The 20,585-nt window shown below is 41.6% G+C and overlaps 2 protein-coding genes across 8 annotated transcripts; one reads left to right on the top strand and one right to left on the bottom strand.

The window, feature by feature from the left end:
* Window positions 1–438: 438 nt before the first annotated feature.
* rfx1b (regulatory factor X, 1b (influences HLA class II expression)) lies at window positions 439–19,128 on the bottom strand. 7 transcript variants are annotated; one of them, XM_078166080.1, is made up of 18 exons: window positions 19,017–19,128; window positions 15,104–15,476; window positions 11,378–11,475; window positions 11,167–11,256; window positions 9,269–9,342; window positions 8,104–8,419; window positions 7,823–8,004; window positions 7,620–7,739; window positions 7,380–7,501; window positions 7,130–7,248; window positions 5,699–5,802; window positions 5,442–5,593; window positions 5,147–5,244; window positions 4,057–4,206; window positions 3,742–3,953; window positions 2,483–2,636; window positions 2,349–2,394; window positions 439–2,267 (listed from the first exon to the last, which is right to left on the bottom strand). In XM_078166080.1, the coding sequence occupies exons 1-18, from the start codon at window positions 19,017–19,019 to the stop codon at window positions 2,098–2,100; spliced, it is 2,583 nt and encodes an 860-aa protein (XP_078022206.1). In that variant the 5' UTR covers window positions 19,020–19,128; the 3' UTR covers window positions 439–2,097. The 7 variants fall into 7 exon arrangements, with proteins under 7 accessions (XP_078022206.1, XP_078022205.1, XP_033480804.1 ...); XM_078166079.1 differs by having other exon boundaries at window positions 439–2,270; window positions 19,017–19,041; XM_033624913.2 differs by lacking the exon at window positions 19,017–19,128 and adding an exon at window positions 16,587–16,725 and having other exon boundaries at window positions 439–2,270.
* On the top strand, window positions 18,978–19,713 carry rln3b (relaxin 3b). Its single transcript, XM_033625179.2, has 2 exons — window positions 18,978–19,192; window positions 19,308–19,713. Exons 1-2 carry the CDS (start codon window positions 19,018–19,020, stop codon window positions 19,571–19,573), a joined length of 441 nt encoding a protein of 146 aa, XP_033481070.1. The 5' UTR covers window positions 18,978–19,017; the 3' UTR covers window positions 19,574–19,713.
* Window positions 19,714–20,585: the final 872 nt, after the last annotated feature.

The raw sequence follows: 20,585 nt of genomic DNA, 5'->3' as shown, positions 1-20,585 counted from the left end.
CTGTAGGCTTCATTTAAATCAACCTAACATTTTATAGAAGTTCAGTTTTCTTGTCAAGAGAATACTACTCAGGCTGTAAAAACAGTAACATAATGTTTTCTGAGGCTGTGGAAGAGGTTTCTAATGCTTAAAAGAATAGATCTGACCATCTCATCAACATTAACTATTTGATACTTGACATTTTAACAGAAAGCTTGCCTTACAAACTGAAGGTGTAGGGTGTTATAAAAGTGGGCATTTAAATGGCAGCAAAGGTGAAACAAAAGCATGGGAAATAAAAGATCTAGTAGTTTTGGATCCATACTAAAGACTAGAGGACAGGATATCTCAGTCTTATCTGGGACATGGTTCAGAACCTCTGGTGTAGGTGATGTGGTGCAGAAACCAAGAACATTGTCTACAGTGATCCCATGGAAGAATAAAAAAATCTGGCACAAGTTTGAGAGCAATCACATCCTTTTAGTTAACAGAATAAAGCTACAAACAATGATCACAGGTTTAAGTACAAAGGTCTTCAGAGTAACATCAAGAGGACCTCATTTAGAAAAGGTTCAGCAGCACAAGCTAAGGACAGAATCCAGGCCACCATGTTTATAACAGTGACATCGCAGTTCGCAGTTGATTTCATTTTATAGTCTGCCCTCACCATGTGAGTTATAGTAAATATACCCTTGTTTTCTGTTTAGTGCTCTTTGGTGGGATCTTGGTAGTCAGACCATCCAACACTTCATTAAATCAACATCTGCTCATGCCGAGTGAGAAGCTGCTGGTTGAGCAGGCGCTCTTTGGAAAGGGTCCAATCTAGAAAGTCACCATATTCACATGCTTGGTCCATCATCACAATAAAAATAGAGTTCAATAATCTGGAGAGTGGACATGGCACGACATGTTTAAGGCAATAATGGTCAAACAACATACAAATAGTTTAGCTATATGACAGTGTTCACAAAAGGTACAGAATATCTACAAAATGTTCAACAGTGATACCCCAGAAAATACACATCTACTTTTACACTACAAAAACTTTGAGATAGCTGTAGCCGGTACATCTAAATGGTACAAAGGTTGCCATGGATACTGTGTAGTAAGTGATTGGGTGGGGTAAGCTTTGACCTTGTCCTGTAGCCCAGTAACTTGCACTGCACTGCAAGACCACGGCGTGTCTTTCCAGTATGTGTAAAAGAGATTATGATGACCTTGAGAGAACAAATGGATGATGAATAGATAAAAGGGATGGATGGATGCAAACTGGGCCGACTCCTCACAACTGACTGTCACCATTTCATCTTTTTTAGTTTTCACAGCTAGTAAAAGTTCATGACGACACCGAGACTACTTCACAGGAACTTCATTTATTAATCCACCGATACAGAATATATAGAATACAAGCTTCTTTTTTTCCAGGCTAGAAATCTCTCAAAGGCACAGGGTTATCAGTTAATTGACCAAATTAATGAGAAATTACAAGTAAAATATGGCATCTACAAATAGCTGTCAATCAACATCCATGTGCCGACAAAAATCCATGGTGCAGTATCATTCCAGATGCTACTCTGTGATTAAAAAATGTGTATTTCAGACAGTGCTGTTTGTTTAAGTCCAGCTCCCCTGCATAGTCATTGCTTTAAAGGCAAGGTAAGTGATATTTTCGAGTTTAGAATACAATAAAGAACACTGGAGTCTCCTCATCTCTCCACAGCAATCAGGTCAGTGGTTAAGGCGGGGCAGGAGGGAATCAAGAATATATATGTGTATAGATATATATACTGTATACAATACAGTTGAGGCTGGACAGGAGTGGCTACTGGCATCTAGCCACTGGATAAACAGGGAAGGCACAGGGAACGAGGAAAGGACTGTAAAATAGCAGGTGAAGGCAAAGAGAAGAAGAATGGCAGCACAAAAGTACAAAATTGGCAAAGGGCGCTCAGGCTTTCTCACATGCTTGTGCACACACACCAGACGACCACACACTCAACACCGAACATCACCTGTTTTGCAAACCTGAAGCGTACACAGTGTGACAGGATGGGATGACTGGATGTTAAAGCGGAGGTGTGTGTGAAATGTGTGTGTGATAGTTAAAAGAGCGAGCGGCTAAGGTGGTGTGCTGTCGGACAGAGCGTGCAGGTTGAAACTCGTCCTGGGCAGCTTGGCGGGCGGCTCTATCGAGTCCTTGTCGTCGTCGACCGCGCTCAGAGAGCTGGACTGCAGCACAAGATCTCCGCCCTCGTCCTCACTCTCGTCTTCATCGTCGTCTTCTTCTTCTTCTGATGAAGGAAGGCACTGACATTAAGCGACCTGATAACTTGAAACTAAACAAGTGAGGATAAACGCATTGGAATTACCTTTCTCCATGTCTGGAGAGATTCGGCTTTTGATGGTACTGGCAAACTGCAACACAGAGCAAGGATTGGAGCATGTTATAAACATGTATCATCAAGTGCTGACTGCTACTATGCAACTGTAAGTGAAAACATACTTCTCCCATGACCGCAATGGGTGTCACTCCTTTAGCCTGGGCCACCCTGTGTTCTATCAGGTAGTACATGTACTCATCATAGAGCAGGCGGATCAGGTGAAAGGAGCCAAAGCTGGCAGCACTGCGCAGAGTCAGGTCCCTGATCACCATAGAGCTGATGAGAAAGAAAATGAAGACAATTTCATACCAAGTCATTTAATTGGATAAGAGGCATTCCATAAGTGCCGATATAGAGTATAACAGCACTCGGACTTTTAACTATACGTATCACTCCACTTTACAGGTGTTCTAAGCCCTTTTCAAACGGTCAGGTCGTTATCTAATGTTATTTTAGATCGTAACAAATTTAGCACTACAAAAATAAACACATGTTGCCACGGAGATGGTAGCTTTCAATCAACACCAACTCCAACCTGCCTCTGTCCACTGGGGCAGCCGTCTGTCAGCAGCTGCTCCTGGGGAGCTGAGAGGACAGCGGCCAGCTAAATTGCCCTCACCAGGCTGACTGACAACATTTACTGAACTTAAATATTTTTCATGTCAGCTCCCCCGGAAGAAATCGACAGTATTTGTATCTATTGATGCATTCATTCATTTCACAACCCACAGTAGTGAGTGAGGGGAGTCTGCCGCTCACAGACAGACTGGGAGCTGATTAATCAGTGCCGATGCAGTTAATAAATTAAAAACATAAATAGCAGGATATCTGTTTAATTTAAACAGCTTTCAGTCCAGATTCCGCTTCACTAAACGCAACAGAAATAGACTTGTAGTGTAAAAAAACGTACGGGGTCTCTGCAGGAGTCGACTAAAACCTTTCGCTGAAGCATATGATGAAAACAACGCAAACTATTTGATTTCTGTCAAGTGACACTAATCAAGTGTCGAGTGTTCTACCATGTATTAGGATTGACTAAAGACCAAGCTTACACACAGCAGCTAGTTAATGCTAATGTGCAGGAGTGTTTATGCATGCTAGGCAGCAGTTCAGTCCCATCAGCTGTGGAGTTATTTGTGAAATGAAATGCTTAAATAAACAAAGAAATCATAATCTGTTGTCCCTTATTACTGTTAACTGATAGATGGTGATTGTAGAACTGTAATCATGCTCGAGGTCAAGCTGTACTGACTGTCATCACCAGATCACAGCTGAGATGATATTCAGTACAACAGCACTCCCTCTCATGTGGTATTGCTTAATTATCTTTGACATAAAATCAGATATTTATATACATCCCGTTTTATTTTCTTCCTCTCACCTATAGAAGGACCAGTTGAGCAGAAAGACCTTGGCGGCCTTTGGTAGAGCGACAGGGTTGTGCTCGTAGGGCTTTAGGGCCTGAGAGACAACACTGTCCAGCCAGGTGGCCCACTGCTCCAGAGAGTTTTGCTGCTGCAGAGTCATTTTAAAATCTTGCTCCAGTCGCTGCACCACACGGTCTTCACACTGACATACCCAGGATGCCTGCTCCTGAGGGGGGGAACACAGCTGGATTGTGTCAGAGTTCTGCTCTATTTCACATAAAACACTAATGTGCAGTAAGAGATGGGAGGTGGGAGACAGTGGAACAAACCTGTACGTTAGTGAAATCAACCCTGTTGAGGTCTGAGAGCATCTGGTTGATCTGTGCTGAGTTCTGCAGGACAGCACGGGCTGCTTGGGCCAGGTGGTTCAGGCTGGTATAGCGGCGAAGCGTCTGGGAGAAGGAGCCCACACACACCACCTGAAGGACAGAGGGAGGAGAAAGGATTATGGATATAATAAGATGGTGCATGTCAGAGGGAAGGCACTATACGGCCCTGTTCACACTCAGTTTTTAAGTCAGTCCCTGCAGGATGTTGTGATGGCAACATTTATCAACCAACCCTGTGCATTTCGTGCACCTAGAAATTTTGTCCAATCACCACAACTTCACTGCAAATCTGTCTATTTATAATGGGTAAAATCTGATTTCACTGAAGAGCTGGGCTAACTGTTAGCATCACACAGCTAATATTACCCAACGATTATTGGTGGATTTAAGAACAGAGCTGAGCCATTTTGGTGTCAGTGTGAGGTTGTTGGAACCATTTAATGGCTTGGTGTTGAATATTAGTCGCTGCTGCATTAGCTGGTGCTAACTAGACAGACAGAGCAGGAGCAGAGCGGCTCATGGAGATGGTCTCTCAGTGCTGCATTGAATGGCAGCAGATCGTTGCCTATCAGCTGTCAGCCCCCACCCACCATCACGAATAAATTCTCATTCTGTGGGAAACACAAACTGCTCATAATAGCAGGCTCTGGATCCGAGATAGCATGGCAACTACTTTTTTCAGTGTTCATCTGCCCCAGCAATTACACTGTAAAAAACCCCCGCCTATATTCACTGTAAAATGCATCAAAATTTTTTAGAAAAGCTGCTGTGAAATCAGGCATTTCAAACTGCAACAACCCCAAAAAAATCCTGCAGGGACTGTAAGTGCATCCTGGGTTTTCCAATTACAGGAGAACAGCACTGAAAATGTGAGAGTGCATACAAAAACAAAGCAGGAGACGTTTAAGATGATTGCCATGCCAGGTGGGAACTGTCTGTACAGGATCTAGACATCATCTGGACAGTTTACATCTGACCATGTAAAGGTATGAAACAGAAAGATCTAAAAACAGATGCAGAGCTCACATACCTTTATGCGAACCATCTCCTCTGGGATGTTCATCATGGCGCCTGTCAACCAGTTCTCAAGACTCTTGGCAAAGTTGCGGATGGCCTGAGTTAAGGCACCTGAGGGAGGGGTGGTGGTGATGTGGAGAGGAGAAAGAGATAGGGAGAAAAAGGTTTACATTTATATTTCAACACGCAGGTGTGTAGGTAGGTAAAACCTCAGATTGAGACCTGCATGCTGTAAATCTGTCAATTAGTTTTGATTTTCTCACTGAACAGTTTTGTACCTAAGGCCCATTATGGCTTTATTAACTTACTGGGGATGGGTCTCAGTACATCAGGGATGAGGATCTCCACCAGAGTCTGGTAGAGCAGGTTGTCGCACTCTTTCGTCCAGCGCAGCACTGGCTCATACTTACACAGCACCACCAGGCACGATTTGGGCAGACGCTTCTCAGACTCATTGTGCCTGGAGGTGGAGAGGACAGACCATCCACACTCAGTTACAGCACTGGATGAGACATGTGCTGGTATTTCTTTCATCAGATTGCCTGAGTGTATTAATGACACTTACAGGTTGAGCGATTCTGTGTCACTGCTCTGGCTAAACCTCCAGAAGGATTTCCACAGCGTCTCCACGAGGGTGAACTGAAGGTTGACCATCACGTCCAGAATGGCCTGTAGGGATCACACAGAACACCACAGGGGTGTCTAAACCGTCTCCATACTTCTGGCATCATGATTGCTTTACATTTTGATAGTAAAGAATGTTTTTCTTAACATGTAACACTTCTGTGCTATACAACAATGTCACTTCAACTTTGACAACATATAGTCACCCGTTATTAAATCTGGGTTTCAACATTATCTACATCAAGGGCAAAGAACAAAGTTAACATCAGTGTGCATTGGTGCTGGGCAATTAATTGAATTTTATTTTCCAATTACGGTTTTGGCTTCCAATAATTATGAAAACAAAATAATCAAGGTAGAGCAGCTATTACACTGCATTCTGTTTTGAGATGATGCTCTCGTTTTGTCTTGCGTTATAAATTTGGCATACCACTTTCTCTTAAAACGATGTTTTCTTGCTAGATTTTGTGACTTTTCAGACCCTCTAGTGACTTTATTCCTGGAAATAACCCACTGCTACTACAACTACTGCAGATGAGCTCTCATTTAAGAAATATTTCACTGGTGGAAAGATGGCCTTTTCATAAAACTAGGCTGTCTATGCAGCAGAAAGACACAAATACTTTTAGAATTGGCGCTCCATGACCAGAGAAAACAGAGAAAAGGGCTGTGGCATTTGCTTTTGCTCCAAAGGTAGAAAACCTACAACTACCAGGATGCACTGCACCTCAACGGTCCAATAAATTCTCCTGCTGGTAGGTGACATAATGCAGTGGTGGTGGGCTGGTAACAAACGATCTCTATTACAGTTAAACAGTAAGCTTAAATATGTTTCTGAAAACATTCAAGACGAGAAATCGGTAACACAGTAACAGAATCTTGGTTTATAACTGATGTTATACGCGTCATCCGACGGAGTTTTGCTGGGAGGAGAGCAGTGAGATCTAGGCACGGGTTAGAAGGAGGGAAGTTTACCACCGCTCATTTACACATACTACCCACATTGTTATAATGCTACAGTTTTGTTATTATCAACAGATCAGAGTCTTACAATGAAGAATTACATTAAATTACTGACATTTGTGTTATTTATTCTTATTACAACATGCCAGTATATGAGTGCTTTAACTGTTACAGTCAGAATTACATCCAATGAGCCACCTATAGTTGAATTACATTCAAAGTTCAAGAAAAGCCTCTGTTAGAAATACTTTTTTTCAAGTTCAAGAAATGCAAAATGTTTCCAAAGTCAATAGATAATCAGGTTTAATAAATGTAGTTTTAATATTGATCAAAATAACTGAGATTTTGATTTTTGCCATAATCGAGCAGCCCTATTGTGCATGACCTGTCGGTGTCCATGACTGCCTACCTCACAGTGTTCTCTGTAGAGAGTCTGGAAGGCCTTGAGGTGTTCTAAAAGGATCCCATCAGGCAGGGTTCGATCTTGCACATCAATGTCAACAAAGTCTGGCAGTGGCCGTGATGCCTCTGAACAAGAGAAAGCAGCTGTTCATAGCTTGTATAGGGGATTACCAAGAACACAGGTTGAAAGTATTCATTTGTTAATGTACTGCTGGAAAAAAAAGGTAAACATTTTTCAGAGTGCAGGTGTTGCTCACCCAGAAACTGCTGATACTGTTGCACCTGTGCCGAAATATCACAGAGTGCTGCTGCCTGCTGCTGACCCATCCCACCTGATGTCCCATTAGTGATCCCCTGTGCCTTCTGTAGTGGCTTTATCCTATTGGACAAAGTGCCCATCAATCAAAACAAAGCTTATGCTGCAATTAGAGCACTTAAAACAGACTGCAGTAACATCGTGAACATCAGGACACCAGCAATCAGCCCCGTGTGGATACCTGTTTTTCTGTGAGAAAGGCTGCTGCCTCATCGCCATGTGCTGTTGTTCATCCATCAGTCTGAGCAGCGGGGAGCCAGATTTGATCCTCAGACCATAGTAGTGGTACTTAGAGTTCCCTCTGAAACACACATGAAGAGTTATGACAATGCCCTCATCTGGCAAAATCAATGTACGTGTGTGTGTATGTGCGTGTGTATATACCTTGTCCCTAATCGCCGTGTGCGTAGCCCCATGAAGACAGACCTGATGAGTTTACCGAAGGATGCAGCATTTACAGGTTCTAGTTTCTGCTCCTGGCAGTGCAGCAGGTAGTGGTAATAGAGGGTGCAGCGTGGTAAGCTCACCCCCTCCGCCCCCTCGTAGTTGTCACACAGCCACTGCACCTGGGGAAGATGGACGGTCGCAGAATTTCATGTCATTTCTCACTTTCATATCATAGATTGTAACCCAATACAGTGTTCACTTTGAACATGAGTACTCACAGTAGCAGGTGGGGCACGAGAGTTAGGGCTGGAGTAACTCTGTGCTCCTCCTCCTCCTCCTCCTCCTCCACCTCCACTTGCTACTGCTGCTCCTCCTCCTCCTAACACATAACCTCCTTGAATGACGTAGCCCCCTCCACCCGCAGCAGCTCCTCCACTATTGGCTCCTGCTGTTGCCACAGTAACAGGCTGCGAGGTCACAGAGCTGGTGATATCTGACTCGGTGCTGGGCGTGGCCTCATAGTAGGAGGAGGAGGAGGTGGGAGGAGTCTGGGAGTAGAGGGGCGAGTCGGAGAAAGGGTAGTTGTTCGATCGACTGGACAGAAAAAGACAAGACACACACAGAAATTAAAAATGTACAACAGGCACAGATATGTGATGTAGTCTTTGTTGTTTTAAACATGACTTTAAGTCAGACTTCCTACTGACACTTAAATTTACCTTTTGCAGTAAGCTTCCCTGTGAGTGTTGTGACTAATGTTGTAAAGCAATTTGACTATATTGAAATATAATGAAATGTGGCAATGTCCAGATATATAAACAATCAACAGTGGACTAAAGGAACCTAACTCCTTGTATAGCTCTGTCATCAGGGATGGTTTAATACTGTCTATTGGAGCTACACTGAATGGTAGCATGTAGTTTACACAGCAAATCTCTTCCTATCAAATCAAGTTGGCTCTTCTCAGAGACTGAAAATAAATGTTGCACATCTGATCTGAACCTTCAACTGTTAAAATAGATGTTCGTGAGAATGGCTCTTCAATTGGAACACCTGTGACCCCCAGAGTGGTAACAAAACTGGATGTTGTTATATGTTGTTGTTCATTAGCTCTTACGGCTCAAAAGGGGGCACCACTATCCACCAATATGTCAACAGTGTTACCATTAACTTTAACTGGAGTAATTGGGTCTTTAGCAGAACAAGTAGAAAGTCAAATTGTTGTTCAAACAGATTCTTGCTCTGCACAGTGTTCTTATCCTTTTTCTCCATGGCTTACCTATGCAGGGACAAAAGTGGCTACCTTTCCCACCTAAAATTAGGTCCGTCTTACCTGACATTCTTAAACCAGTCTAAAGCTTAGACTAGTACTCAGCTGGGTTGATAAACCTGGCCCCAGGAAAGTTGTCAACATGCACACAGAGCAAGCTCCTTTCTACTCACATGGTGGATGTGGTAAAAGTCGTGTCTCCTCCTCCGTCCACATACTGCACCTGGCCAGAGTAAACATGCTCCACCTGGACAACAAGCAAACAGGAGACTTGAAGCAGCATTCACTGTTTTTATTTGGTCACTTGGAGGCAGCACAAACTGTAAACACAATATTGACATATTGTACCATATGAAGTTATGGCAAAAGTGTTAGCAAACAATTGTCTATTACACATCCAGGAACACGGCGCATCATTGGCATTCAATATTCACTCTCCTTTTAGCTCTGTTTTGGTCTGCATCAACTCTTTAGCTGTTCACCAGTAAGTCACTAGTTGTCTCTGTGTCATTATGTGCAAGTTAATGGGTTTTTAGAGCTTTCTGGGTGAGAACAGCCGCCTGCTGCTGCGACTGGAAAATATCATGGATTCAGACAGATGAGAATGAACCCAAAAAGTGAAGGTGGAAGCTGTAAAAACCCAAACAATAAGCTAAATGATGCTAAAACGTGCCACAAAAGTGAGGTGAACAAGAGTCCTGCATCAGGTCTGGTGCCTGGCAGGTGACCTTCAAAAAAGGTGATTGGCAGGTGGTATTTTGTCTTAATTGTATTTCTGGATTTGGTTCTGGGTGAAACAAACAACATGCGGGTCAGATTGTGGGAATTGGACAATAAATACACAACAAAATGATGAATGTAGTAATAATTCAATGTTTTAACACTTTAATCCTCTGACTGCTGTCTCTGTGAGTCAGATCTGCCTTCTGCACCAACTGGGATATGAGAGCCGCTTTCATCAAGTGCATTACTAACAGGCATGGTAACTGTGGAGATGTGCTGCTTAACATTATGAGAATAAGCAAAAAATATTCATTAAAATTGTATTTCTTGAATTACATTCGAATTAAAATACATTATCTCAGTTTCACATGAATTAAATGTTGCAAAATGATCGTTTAAAAATTTAAGGAGCGCATGGTTATTATGCATTTTTGTGGTTTTGGGTCATACACCGAGCTGTGTAGGCAGCTTGGGTCGGGTCAGGTTGCTGAAGTAATTGGTTATATGTGCGAGTGGCGGGGCGGGTGCAGTGTTGCACGTTGTGGTTATGTTTCAAGAGCAAGTCTCAAAAATCAGACTGCTGCAGGACTCTGAGGTGAACTGCAGAACTGGGCATCAATTCTCTGTGGGTTCATAACAAGCAGCTACAAGTGTCAACATACATTGTTAATATAAAATCACAGATTAGAGCTTCACTAGAGGCTTTAAACAAACAGCAAGACTGGAACAAATGAGAAATAGCTACCATTTTTCTTTTAATACTATTCACACCACATCGTGTCGTCCTACTGAATAAAGAATGCTGTGCTCCATAACTGCGTCAAAAGGGTTTTTGTTCAGAGGAGTCGAGCAGGCACAATGTCTGAAACCTGTTTGACAGCTCACAATCATTACTGTATTATTATATTCAGACATAAATAGAAGCTAAGTTGTTGAGAGCATTTCTTGGTAGACATGACAGTTTAAAGGCGGGTTTTAAGGAATACAACGAGGAAAACAAAGAGGTAGTGGGGTTAGTAGTCTGCCATTACAGATGAATATAAGTGGTGGTCCAAAAAAATCGTTATCATTCACTGACACCCGTACACAGCATTACCTGCAGAGTTCAGTGTTTAGGTACATCTCAGACAGCCCCTAGAGGCAGTGGTGTTGGAGGTGAAAAGACATGCAAAGCAGGTGGGGAATTACTTGTTTCATGTAAAGGGCACTAAGGGCTTTCTCTCCTACATCCCTCTCTTTCTATCTTTGGACACTGGACAAAGCCATTACTAAGACATGCATGATTAAATTACCTTGATACGTCATGATTACCTCATGATAAGAGGAAATGTTTTGTATGTCTGTTTACCTCCTGGTTAATGTGCACATACTGTAGGTTGTTGATGTGGCCAGCCTGAATCCTCTTGGCTGCCTGCGAGACTGCTTGCAACACTGACCTCTGCAGGTGGGTAAAGCCACAGTGTCAGATGGAACCATGGGTGCTCAACCGTTTGTTGTGACTCACTGCTCCATAGTCAAATGGTAAATTAATAGTGTTTGTGTATATGTGTGCATCTTACCTGTTGGGTGGTCTGCACTGGTTGGACCACCTGAGTAGGAACACCTGGGGCAGGTGGGCTGGAGTCTGACAGACTGTCATTGGAGTGAACAGAGCCCTCTAGAAATGGTAGAGGGAGAGAACTTTAATCAGATGATGGAACAAATTTCAACAGAAAAGCCAGCCACCGTCACCACAAGTTCAGTACTCACGACATACTGCTTCCAAATCATAATAACAGCCGCCGCAGAACATCCTGCAACTAAGTTTACTGTTTTTGCTGATAGACGGGATGAGAGAGAATGTGTCTGTCCATCTCTGCTTTCATCCTTATATCTTGCATGCAGAAGGACAGCCTTGGACAGCTAATCTCCCAGATGGAGGGAGAAATCACTCCATCTTGTAAACATGCAGATCAAATGAGAGAGGGAAATGAGAGATACACGAGGGATGATGGATGGAAGGAGGAAACAGAGGATGGAGGGTGGGCGGAGGAGTGGGTAATATTCACTTCCTTATACCCTTCAGGTGAGAAAACATTTTACTTTAACTGTTTTTGCACCGCCCTGCTCTCACTGTTACTTCAACCAGCTTTAACTGTAAACATACCCAAAGTTACACTTGAGTTAGCACGACTCTGCACAGCCCACCACTCAATCTAATTTTTCATTATAATATGTGATGTAAAGTGAGATCTAAAATAAGATGTAACTGGCAGTTTGGAAAGTTAATAACTTTTTGTTTGAGCAACTTTAAATTTCTCTCATGACATAATTCAAGAGCAAAGAATACTTATTGTTAGAGGTTACATGGTGATTGCCATGGGCTTCTAGCTAAATAAACTAAGCTATCTGGTGGCAACTTTTATACCTAAATTAATGCATTTGAGGGGGAAATGCCTAATGAGGGTGCTGACTGGATAAAATAATGAAGGCAGTCTATTATAATGCAAGCCATTCTGGTCCATGGTTCTGATTAGTTTTACCAAATTCTGACAACTGCAGCTAGGACCAGAATACAGTACTCTGGGGCGTGCCAACATGACAACCAACCAAATGTTGTCAATAAAACAAACACATTTAGCACAGGTTTACAAGTTTTACAGTTTTCATCATGTGATATAGGCAGCACTTACAATTATAGTCAATTTATTGATAAGTTAAAAGGGTGTCTACCGGTACCAAACACTTAAATTTAATGCTTTTAAGACTTTTTCAAAATCATTTTAATCAAATTTAAGATAAAGTTTGGACAAATGATCTTTTTCTTATTTAAGCATTGCAGTAAAGTATACAGCTAATTGCTGTACATGTGGTCCTGTGCAGAGGTAGGTTTTATGAAGGAATATGGTTATTAAGGTGAGTAAAGTTAATCTATATTTTGCCAAAAGGTAAGCAAAAGTATAATTAAAAAGACAGCATTTGGTCCAGTGGCAGCATTTATGATTTACACCATGACAACTGTGGAATTTTACGCAGAAAAGCTTGACTCATCTTGACAAAAAAAGATGGATAAATGAAATTAGATAAAATGTTTGTTGTGATTAGGACCTCACAAATTTCAATTTAGGACAATTTAATCACTTTAAGGCCTAATGCTTGCATAATTTAAATTTTTAAGGACCTGCGGACACCCCTGTTTGATCGACAAAAAATGAAACTATTACTTTTTCAATCGCCTCTACATTAAAAACAGAAAAATATCAAATATTTGTTGGTTAAAGGAGCCAAAAAAAAGCAGTGTTAAGATATCTATGGGGAAATAATCAACTGATTGATCAATAAGATATCAAATCTAGCGAGCTACTTTCAACAGCCTGCTTCTACACAATCCTGCAAAATGTATTTATATTTAAAACAGTTATTGATAGTATGAAGTCCCAGCTGAACAGAAAAACAATCTTCCCTTTCTATGTTACATGATACCGTATTAAACCCTTGTGTATAGTTATATTGTACTCACTGGATGTCTTTAAAGACATCACTTTAGCCTGCTTTCATAAATATGGATAAAGAGAAGCAAAAAAATCACAATAGCTGAAGTGTATCCTCTTTTATGAAGCACAATACAAAGTAAGAGTCCAGGTCTTTTTACTGCAGTCTGTAGATATGAGTGAATGCCAGCTTTTTAATAAGCACAGTTATTCAGTTACCTCAGTTCTACTTCACGAGAGTGAGACAAGCCTGAGGCCTGTGAGTCTGACTCTGGGTGAAAGTGCAAAGTGTTACTTGATACCAGCAGGCAAAAAGATCTACTAATAGACATCCCTAAAATAAACTTACAGATAGACACCGGTGTTGGGGTCGATTCTCTCATTTCCGCTAGTTAAAACCATATTTTAAAAATACTGACAAAACTCAGTACGGCTGAGAATTTTTTTAATGCATCACACATTTTGAAAAAGCATTCATCTAAATGAATTTGAACTACTACATGGAAATGGTCTAGAGCCTTGTATGCACACATTTAGCTACCATTGAGACTGGCTTGCACACTCAAAGCCATGTTGATGAAATATAATTGAAAACAACAACAACGACATTATACCACAGACTCTCTATAACAGCAAAAACAGGAGAGCAGAAGTGAAGTCAGGTTCTATCCATCAACCATCCACGCTCCCACATTTGGGACTACGCAGCCTAGCAACCAAGTCCATCAGCTTATTTTGTCCTCATAATGTATGCACCATCTAACCAGACAGGCAAACTACATCAGGGGTTTTTCGATCGAGGTGGGTCTTAGATCTCTTTCAAGCCATCTAATTAGACTGTTATAAAAATGGAATGCAACTCTGTGAGGCTGAAAGCCTGCAGCCTTCATGACCGAGAAACACTGAAATAACAAACATTATCTTCATAAGTAGTAACTGCAAATAGTTATATCAAAATTCAGTCGGAAAGTTCCCAAAATGTCTGTTGATAGCATTCGAACGTGTTTCTGTAAAGTGAAATCTAGGCTTGGAATAAAGATCAGAAATTGGCTGTGCACTTGTGCATTTAGGGGCTAAAATTATGACCTGGATCAACTACTATAGAGAAGATACTCTAATTTTGATTACTGATTACTGGTGCTAGTTATTCATCAAGTAAAAAACATCAACTGAATAATTGTTTACTCTATAAAATTTTATGAAAATAGTGCAAAAAAATCTATTTCGATTTAGTAGAGCCCACAGTGGCATTATCCAGTTCATTAGTGAGGTCACACCAACAGTACAAAGATCCCTAAAGATATTTAATTTGCAATGATGCAAAACAGGAAAGCAGAAAATCCTAACTACTAAAACCCTGAACCAGCAAATATCTGGGTTTATTCTTTCATAAATGACTTAAACAATCACTCCACTATCAAAGTTGTTGAGAATTTTCTGTCAATAAACTAACGGATTAATTGCTTCAGCACTGTTGGACACCACTTTGATTTAACCATCAAGAGATCGTGATGGACCCTGGCACTTAAATGACGAGCATTTCTCATCATTTTAAAGATGTATAAGCAAACATTTATAACCACCTCTGCTCTGTACTGATAACTGGAAGCCGTCACTATGTGCCAGACAAACTGCCGGTCTCCAACCTGGATCCAGCCTGTTGCTTCCACCCAGGATACAGACTTGTGAGACAAACTGCAACTCGCTCAGACTGCATGCCATATAATGCCCTCCTGCTGCTGGAATATGTGTATTATGTGTACATGCACAGTGTGTATTATGTAGGTATGTGTCAGTCATTCCTCTGTGTCTCACCTGTCACAGTGACTATGATGTACTGGGGCGAGTTGCTCTGACCATTACTTTTCTGGACTGCAGAATGCTGGATTTCTGGGGTTACATAGTGCTGCGTGGGAGTTGTCAGAACCACTGCCTTCTGGCTCTGGGTGGTGGGCGGCGCTTGAGAACAAAGTGCATCCTGTCCTGTTTTTGAGGCAGCGGCCGATTGGTTCGCCGATGCAATGTTTCCAGAGGTCGGTGGGATCTCGGACAGGAAGTGTGCCGTCTTGGTGGATGAGGGTGTGGTGGCAGCAGGTGTTGCTATGGTTACTGCGTTGGCCTGCTGAGGCTGAAGGTCCTCCGAGTATCCAGAAGTTGCCATGGCAACCAATGCTTTGAGGCACTGGTTCTGTGGATAAAAAAAGAGACGGTGCTCATTAATGAAAGTGGTGCAAACACACATAACAACACACTTGTTTGCAGGTTATTTCACCTCTCTGATTTGAACGCACAGACCTAGAGTGTGTGAGCTTACACGTGTGCGTGCACGTGGAACATAAACCAGAGGAGGAAGTAGAGCTTTTGTCCGAGAATAACAGTAGTCTAGGGCTTTTCCTGTTTGCTCCAGTATGAAACACTGCCATCTTAAACACCCACCAATAAAGCAATTAATTAAAATTTCCAAAACAAGTTTCACTGACTGTGACCATGGTGTTTCAAGTGAAAATAGCGCAACTAAATGACTGAATAAATATTTGAAAATATGCCACCAGATATCACCTTTGGATATAAACTCATAATAATCATTAAACCCACTGTCAGTCAAAACTTTAGACCTTCCCACTGTAAAATAAGCCACTCCTGCATAAACCAACACGGCAAACAATCAGATGATCATCCGGCACACCGTGTTCATGGGAGTGACTTGCCGAATTCAATGTCAGAGCAAAAACTTTTTCAAAGTCACAAAAAGATTATGAAACACACTACACTCATACCGCAGCGTTTACAGCTCACACGCGGCTGAGTCGCGTGGGCTGTTTCATGTGCTTTTCTGTATCTAACGTTTCTGGATAGCTTGCTTTAGAAGTGAGTTCAGAAGGCGAGAGTGATAGCTTCCCCCTGCTAGCAGCTCACGTTGACTTGTGACGTGAAACACAGCTACACATTAGCTACTGCTAGTTACTCGTGTTGAACAGTAACTAAATCCACGAACAAGCCACCGGACACGTCTTCTTAAAATTTCACCGTAAACGAAACTGTAACAGAAAATATGAACATTGTAACAAATGAGCCAGAAAAAGTACGATTGGCACTACAACACACCCGCCATCTTGTGCTCTTATCAAAGATCTGACATCGCCATAACAACGGTCTGCGTTTGGAAAGAAGCTAGCAACCACTTTCATCACCGACACGTTCCACCAACCTCACGTTAACGCGGACGGTTGTACAAACAAGCACACGTACACAATAGGAGATAATGAAATGGTAATTCAGAGATATTTTACTTTTTCACCTCTAGTTTATCCCAATATTGTCCTTTTTAGTCGTTGAAGTTTTTTTCCTTAGATTTAGCTAGGTTGTTGTTGTTGACTCCCGTTGCTTGGTTCTTGTCGCCAGGACTACCGTGACTATGGCGCCTTGCCTTCACCGGGGCAACTGTTGCTACCCTCTGGTCTTCGCCCCGCCCTACACTAAATGCTGATTGGCTGACGTAGGAGGTGGTCGTAGCGTCAGTAAACTAATCTCTCACTCATTGGTGGACAGTCCCTGTCTGTCACTTTCACCACAGCCGAACGTCAAATGACCACTTCTAATGTTACTTTTGTTATTGCTCAAAATGTCAAGAAGATAGATGGAAAATGAAGGAATTTCATTTCATTCACTGCACATAAAACACCGCCACTTATCCCCGCCCCCTCTATAGTCTCATATGAATAATGAATATTGCACATTTAGGCTTGAAGTTGACAACACATACATTGATTGATTTCTTTATTCTGTGTCATGCAGAGAACCGTGTGCCCAACCCTCATGAGTTTACAAGACACCATATCGTTGCAGTGATCAATCCAAAGTACATGTTATCTTATTGCGCAGTCCCCAAATGAAATACTTTTCTTTTTATCCAAGGCCCAGGAAACCAATGGTGATCAACCAAAAGAAATCAACATAAATAGAGGTCATTTTACTGAAAAGTGCATCCCTTAGGAACTGTTCTGTACTTATCAGAGGAGGTTGGCTGGGGTGTCACTTTTTTTTTATCCTTTCAAAGGCAACAAATATTTTTATTTTTTTTCTCCCTGAGACTGACAGAATATGCAGGACCCTCCCTCTATCATAAAATACTTGTTAGATTTTTAAGACTTAATGTTGATGTTTGAAAGTAAGGAGTTGAAGACAAAATCCTGAAGTTAACAAAAGCCTTGTTTTTCCACAATCGTCATGCATACTGGTTAGTTCGTTCGAACAGTTTATTTTTTGGCAAAATTTTAAATGAGACATAGAATCAAGTGATTTCAAAGAAATATCACTATTTCAAGCTCAGATTTGGTTATTTTTTTCTGACAGAAGCATTTATTGACATGATGTGTCCAAGGATCATTGGAAATTTCAAAATCTGACAATTATTTCTGTTTTTACAGTTTCTGGCTGAGATAAATGGTATGATTTTGGCAATTTTTAAAAAAACACGGCTTCCAAACCCTGACTTTGTTGCTAAAATAAATACAAAATACAGTCATTTATATTTGTATGCCACTCCTCTAAGCGCAAAATAAAAAACATAAGTCCCTCCCCCAGTGTTTAACAAATTATTTGACATGCCTGCACCTTATTGCACCACCCTCTCACCCTCATTAATAACAAACAATCTCTTATGTCTTCATATGTGAGACAGTAAAACAAAAAATGAACTCCATTCTCAATATCACCTATGTTGCACAGTAAACAAAGTCTGTCCCCCTCTGGAGTGGCATTATGCCTACTGGTCTATAAGGCTAATGGTAATGTTCCTGAGCGTAACTAGGCACATAAGGATCTTTGTCTATTTTTTAAATTATACTTCCCGTAAGGCTCTGTATTGGAGCTACAGTCTGGTTGTAATTTTGGTTTATACCACACATAAACAGACCATTTTTCTCCATACATGAGGAACGTGAGAAACCTGTTTTGGAATATAAATAACATGTTGTTCAAATAAAATAAGGATTTTAACTCACTGGCCCATGGGAGTCTTTCATCAGACATCTTCACAAGTCTATTCCAAAGCCAAAGCATTTGACATATATATCTAATGTTTGGAGGTTGCCATTCTACATCTCCATTAATGGCCAAAACCATTAAAACACTAAGTTTATGGACTCACAAAAAGGATGGAATCTGGTGGAATTCTGGTGAGTGGGGTTTCTGAGAACATACACGTTGTAACACTGCGCATCACAGAGTTGACAATAGATTTGAGTCACAGTAGTATCACCCATTGGCCTCTGTTATCTTTGCTTGGTGTGCCTGTGTGTGCCACTTGTAGTGAACATCAATGTTTAGCACCCTAGTTATCTTTGAGGTGAATGGATAGTGATCTCCATCCAATGCACAGCAGAGCAGATAGCAGATAGTGTGGTGACACACAGCCCAGCCCAACTGATGTAAGGGACAAAAAGGCCAGCAAAAGGTCACAGGTGATTAGAAAGCCAAGAGCTCTGTTGACATCACCTCTGGCATCATTTGCTACTTTATCACATCTTTTCATTTTCTCGATGCATAGCCTATTGTTGCCCCTAAAGGTCTCCGGTCTTATCTCTAGGTGTGACGGAGAGTGGAGGTGAGTTGAGCTCCTTCTCTGAGATGCTGAGGCCTATATAAGGTGGGAGCTGTCCAGAAAGAAAACACAAAGCAAACACCTCAAGAATCCTTTTAGACACTTAGAGCATTCTTTGACTCTTACCATGTGGAAGGCAGCACTCTTGACCCTTGGCTTGTTGGTGGCGCTAGTAAGCAGGGTACAGTCGACTGACGGTCATCCCTCTTTCTATGGGGTGAAACTGTGTGGAAGAGAGTTCATACGAGCTGTCATCTTTACCTGCGGTGGTTCTCGCTGGAAGAGAAGCATAGGAGACTCAGGTAAGAGTGTGTATGAGACTATGGATACTTTTGTATGATGTACCATGTTTTCCTGGAGTCAAACAGTAATATTAAGAGAATTTCCCTTGCTTTTTGTAATTTCTTATGGGAGAAGAAGCCTTTGACCCATGGAACACGAATCCCATCCCTCAACTTTCCGGTAAGCAGGATCCTGCAGAGGCCCAAACGTGGAGAGATCAGACATTGAATGAAGAATCTGTGGCTGCTGGATTCGGCCGCTCGGCTCGCTCACCAATCTCAGAGGAGGTGCTGGAGGCTCTACGGAGTACAGACAGGAAAGGACGGGATGTAGTGGTCGGACTGTCCAATGCCTGCTGCAAGTGGGGCTGTAGCAAGAGTGAAATCAGCTCCCTGTGCTGAACCTTGTTTCCTTAACATGTGTCTTGTCCTGTCACTAATGCAGAGCTCTATTCTATACTATGTGATTCCTTTATTTGTTCACACGTAGAATTCTTAAAACTCTATGTCCTAGCCATCACCATCCATGTGTTGACAGCTGATACAGGAATGTAAATATGTACTCAAGATGTGTTTTCTGTGATTATCACATGTTGACAACTATGTTTAATAAAGCTTTATGTAGTTGGTATGAAAGTCTCTGTTCCTCTTGTGAAAGATACTAAAATGATATTTCATGCGGCTGGAGCACTTCCACTTTTCTAAAGCCCTGTTTCAGAAAAACAATTTTGTCAAGGATTTCGAAATGAAAGGAAGTGGTGGTGACTATGAACACAGAATGTCCTCATATTCCCTGAATGAGAGCTGCTTTCAATGATTTTACAGGGGTAAGACGCCACATGATTATTTACTCACTGATTTACAAAGCACTGTGGTGGTGTAGTGAATAGTATTCACCAAAAAGCCATTGAAATATATAGGAGAGTGTACCCACTTTCTCCTTGGTTACCTATCCATCTACCTGGTAGTACACCAACCTCATCAACTACCACTACACCACTGAGTACAATGGACCAGCCACATACTGTCTCTGTGAAGCCTATACTGTTGGACTTTGGTTGTTTATCAGTGTGTTCATGGGAATTAGCTCATCTTCCTATCAGAGATTAATCATCACAGTCTAGTTGAGACATACTGTAATTAAAACTGATTGCAGTATGTTGTATGTTGCTGTTAGCTGGCACTGGTGGTGTTCATGTTAGTGTGTCCACGCCCTGTAGCAGTTCATGCAGATCACTTATACAGTAAAAGGCTGTAGGAATTTGAAGCTGACACCATCTGGTGGTCAGATATGAAACATGACACAAACATAACACATAACATGTCTGTTCACAGAATTTAAATATGTGCTGCATTTTGATTATTTGATTTAAGACAATGGCGAACAGTGATACTATATGCAGGCTGTCTCAGA

This window comes from Epinephelus lanceolatus, chromosome 3 (genome assembly GCF_041903045.1).
Source record: "Epinephelus lanceolatus isolate andai-2023 chromosome 3, ASM4190304v1, whole genome shotgun sequence".
In the NCBI taxonomy this organism is placed as follows: Eukaryota; Metazoa; Chordata; class Actinopteri; order Perciformes; family Serranidae; genus Epinephelus; species Epinephelus lanceolatus.
This window is presented reverse-complemented; position numbering and strand designations above follow the sequence as displayed.

Bases quoted from the DNA above. Each gene is read 5' to 3' on its own strand.
- rln3b (XM_033625179.2), top strand. From the start codon at position 19,018: ATGTGGAAGGCAGCACTCTTGACCCTTGGCTTGTTGGTGGCGCTAGTA. The intron at 19,193-19,307 runs GTAAGAGTGTGT...TTATGGGAGAAG, and splicing joins GAGAAGCATAGGAGACTCAG to AAGCCTTTGACCCATGGAAC.
- rfx1b (XM_078166079.1), bottom strand. The intron at 8,005-8,103 runs GTGAGTACTCAT...CATCTTCCCCAG, and splicing joins CTCGTGCCCCACCTGCTACT to GTGCAGTGGCTGTGTGACAA. The intron at 3,954-4,056 runs GTTTGTTCCACT...TCCCCCCCTCAG, and splicing joins TTGATTTCACTAACGTACAG to GAGCAGGCATCCTGGGTATG.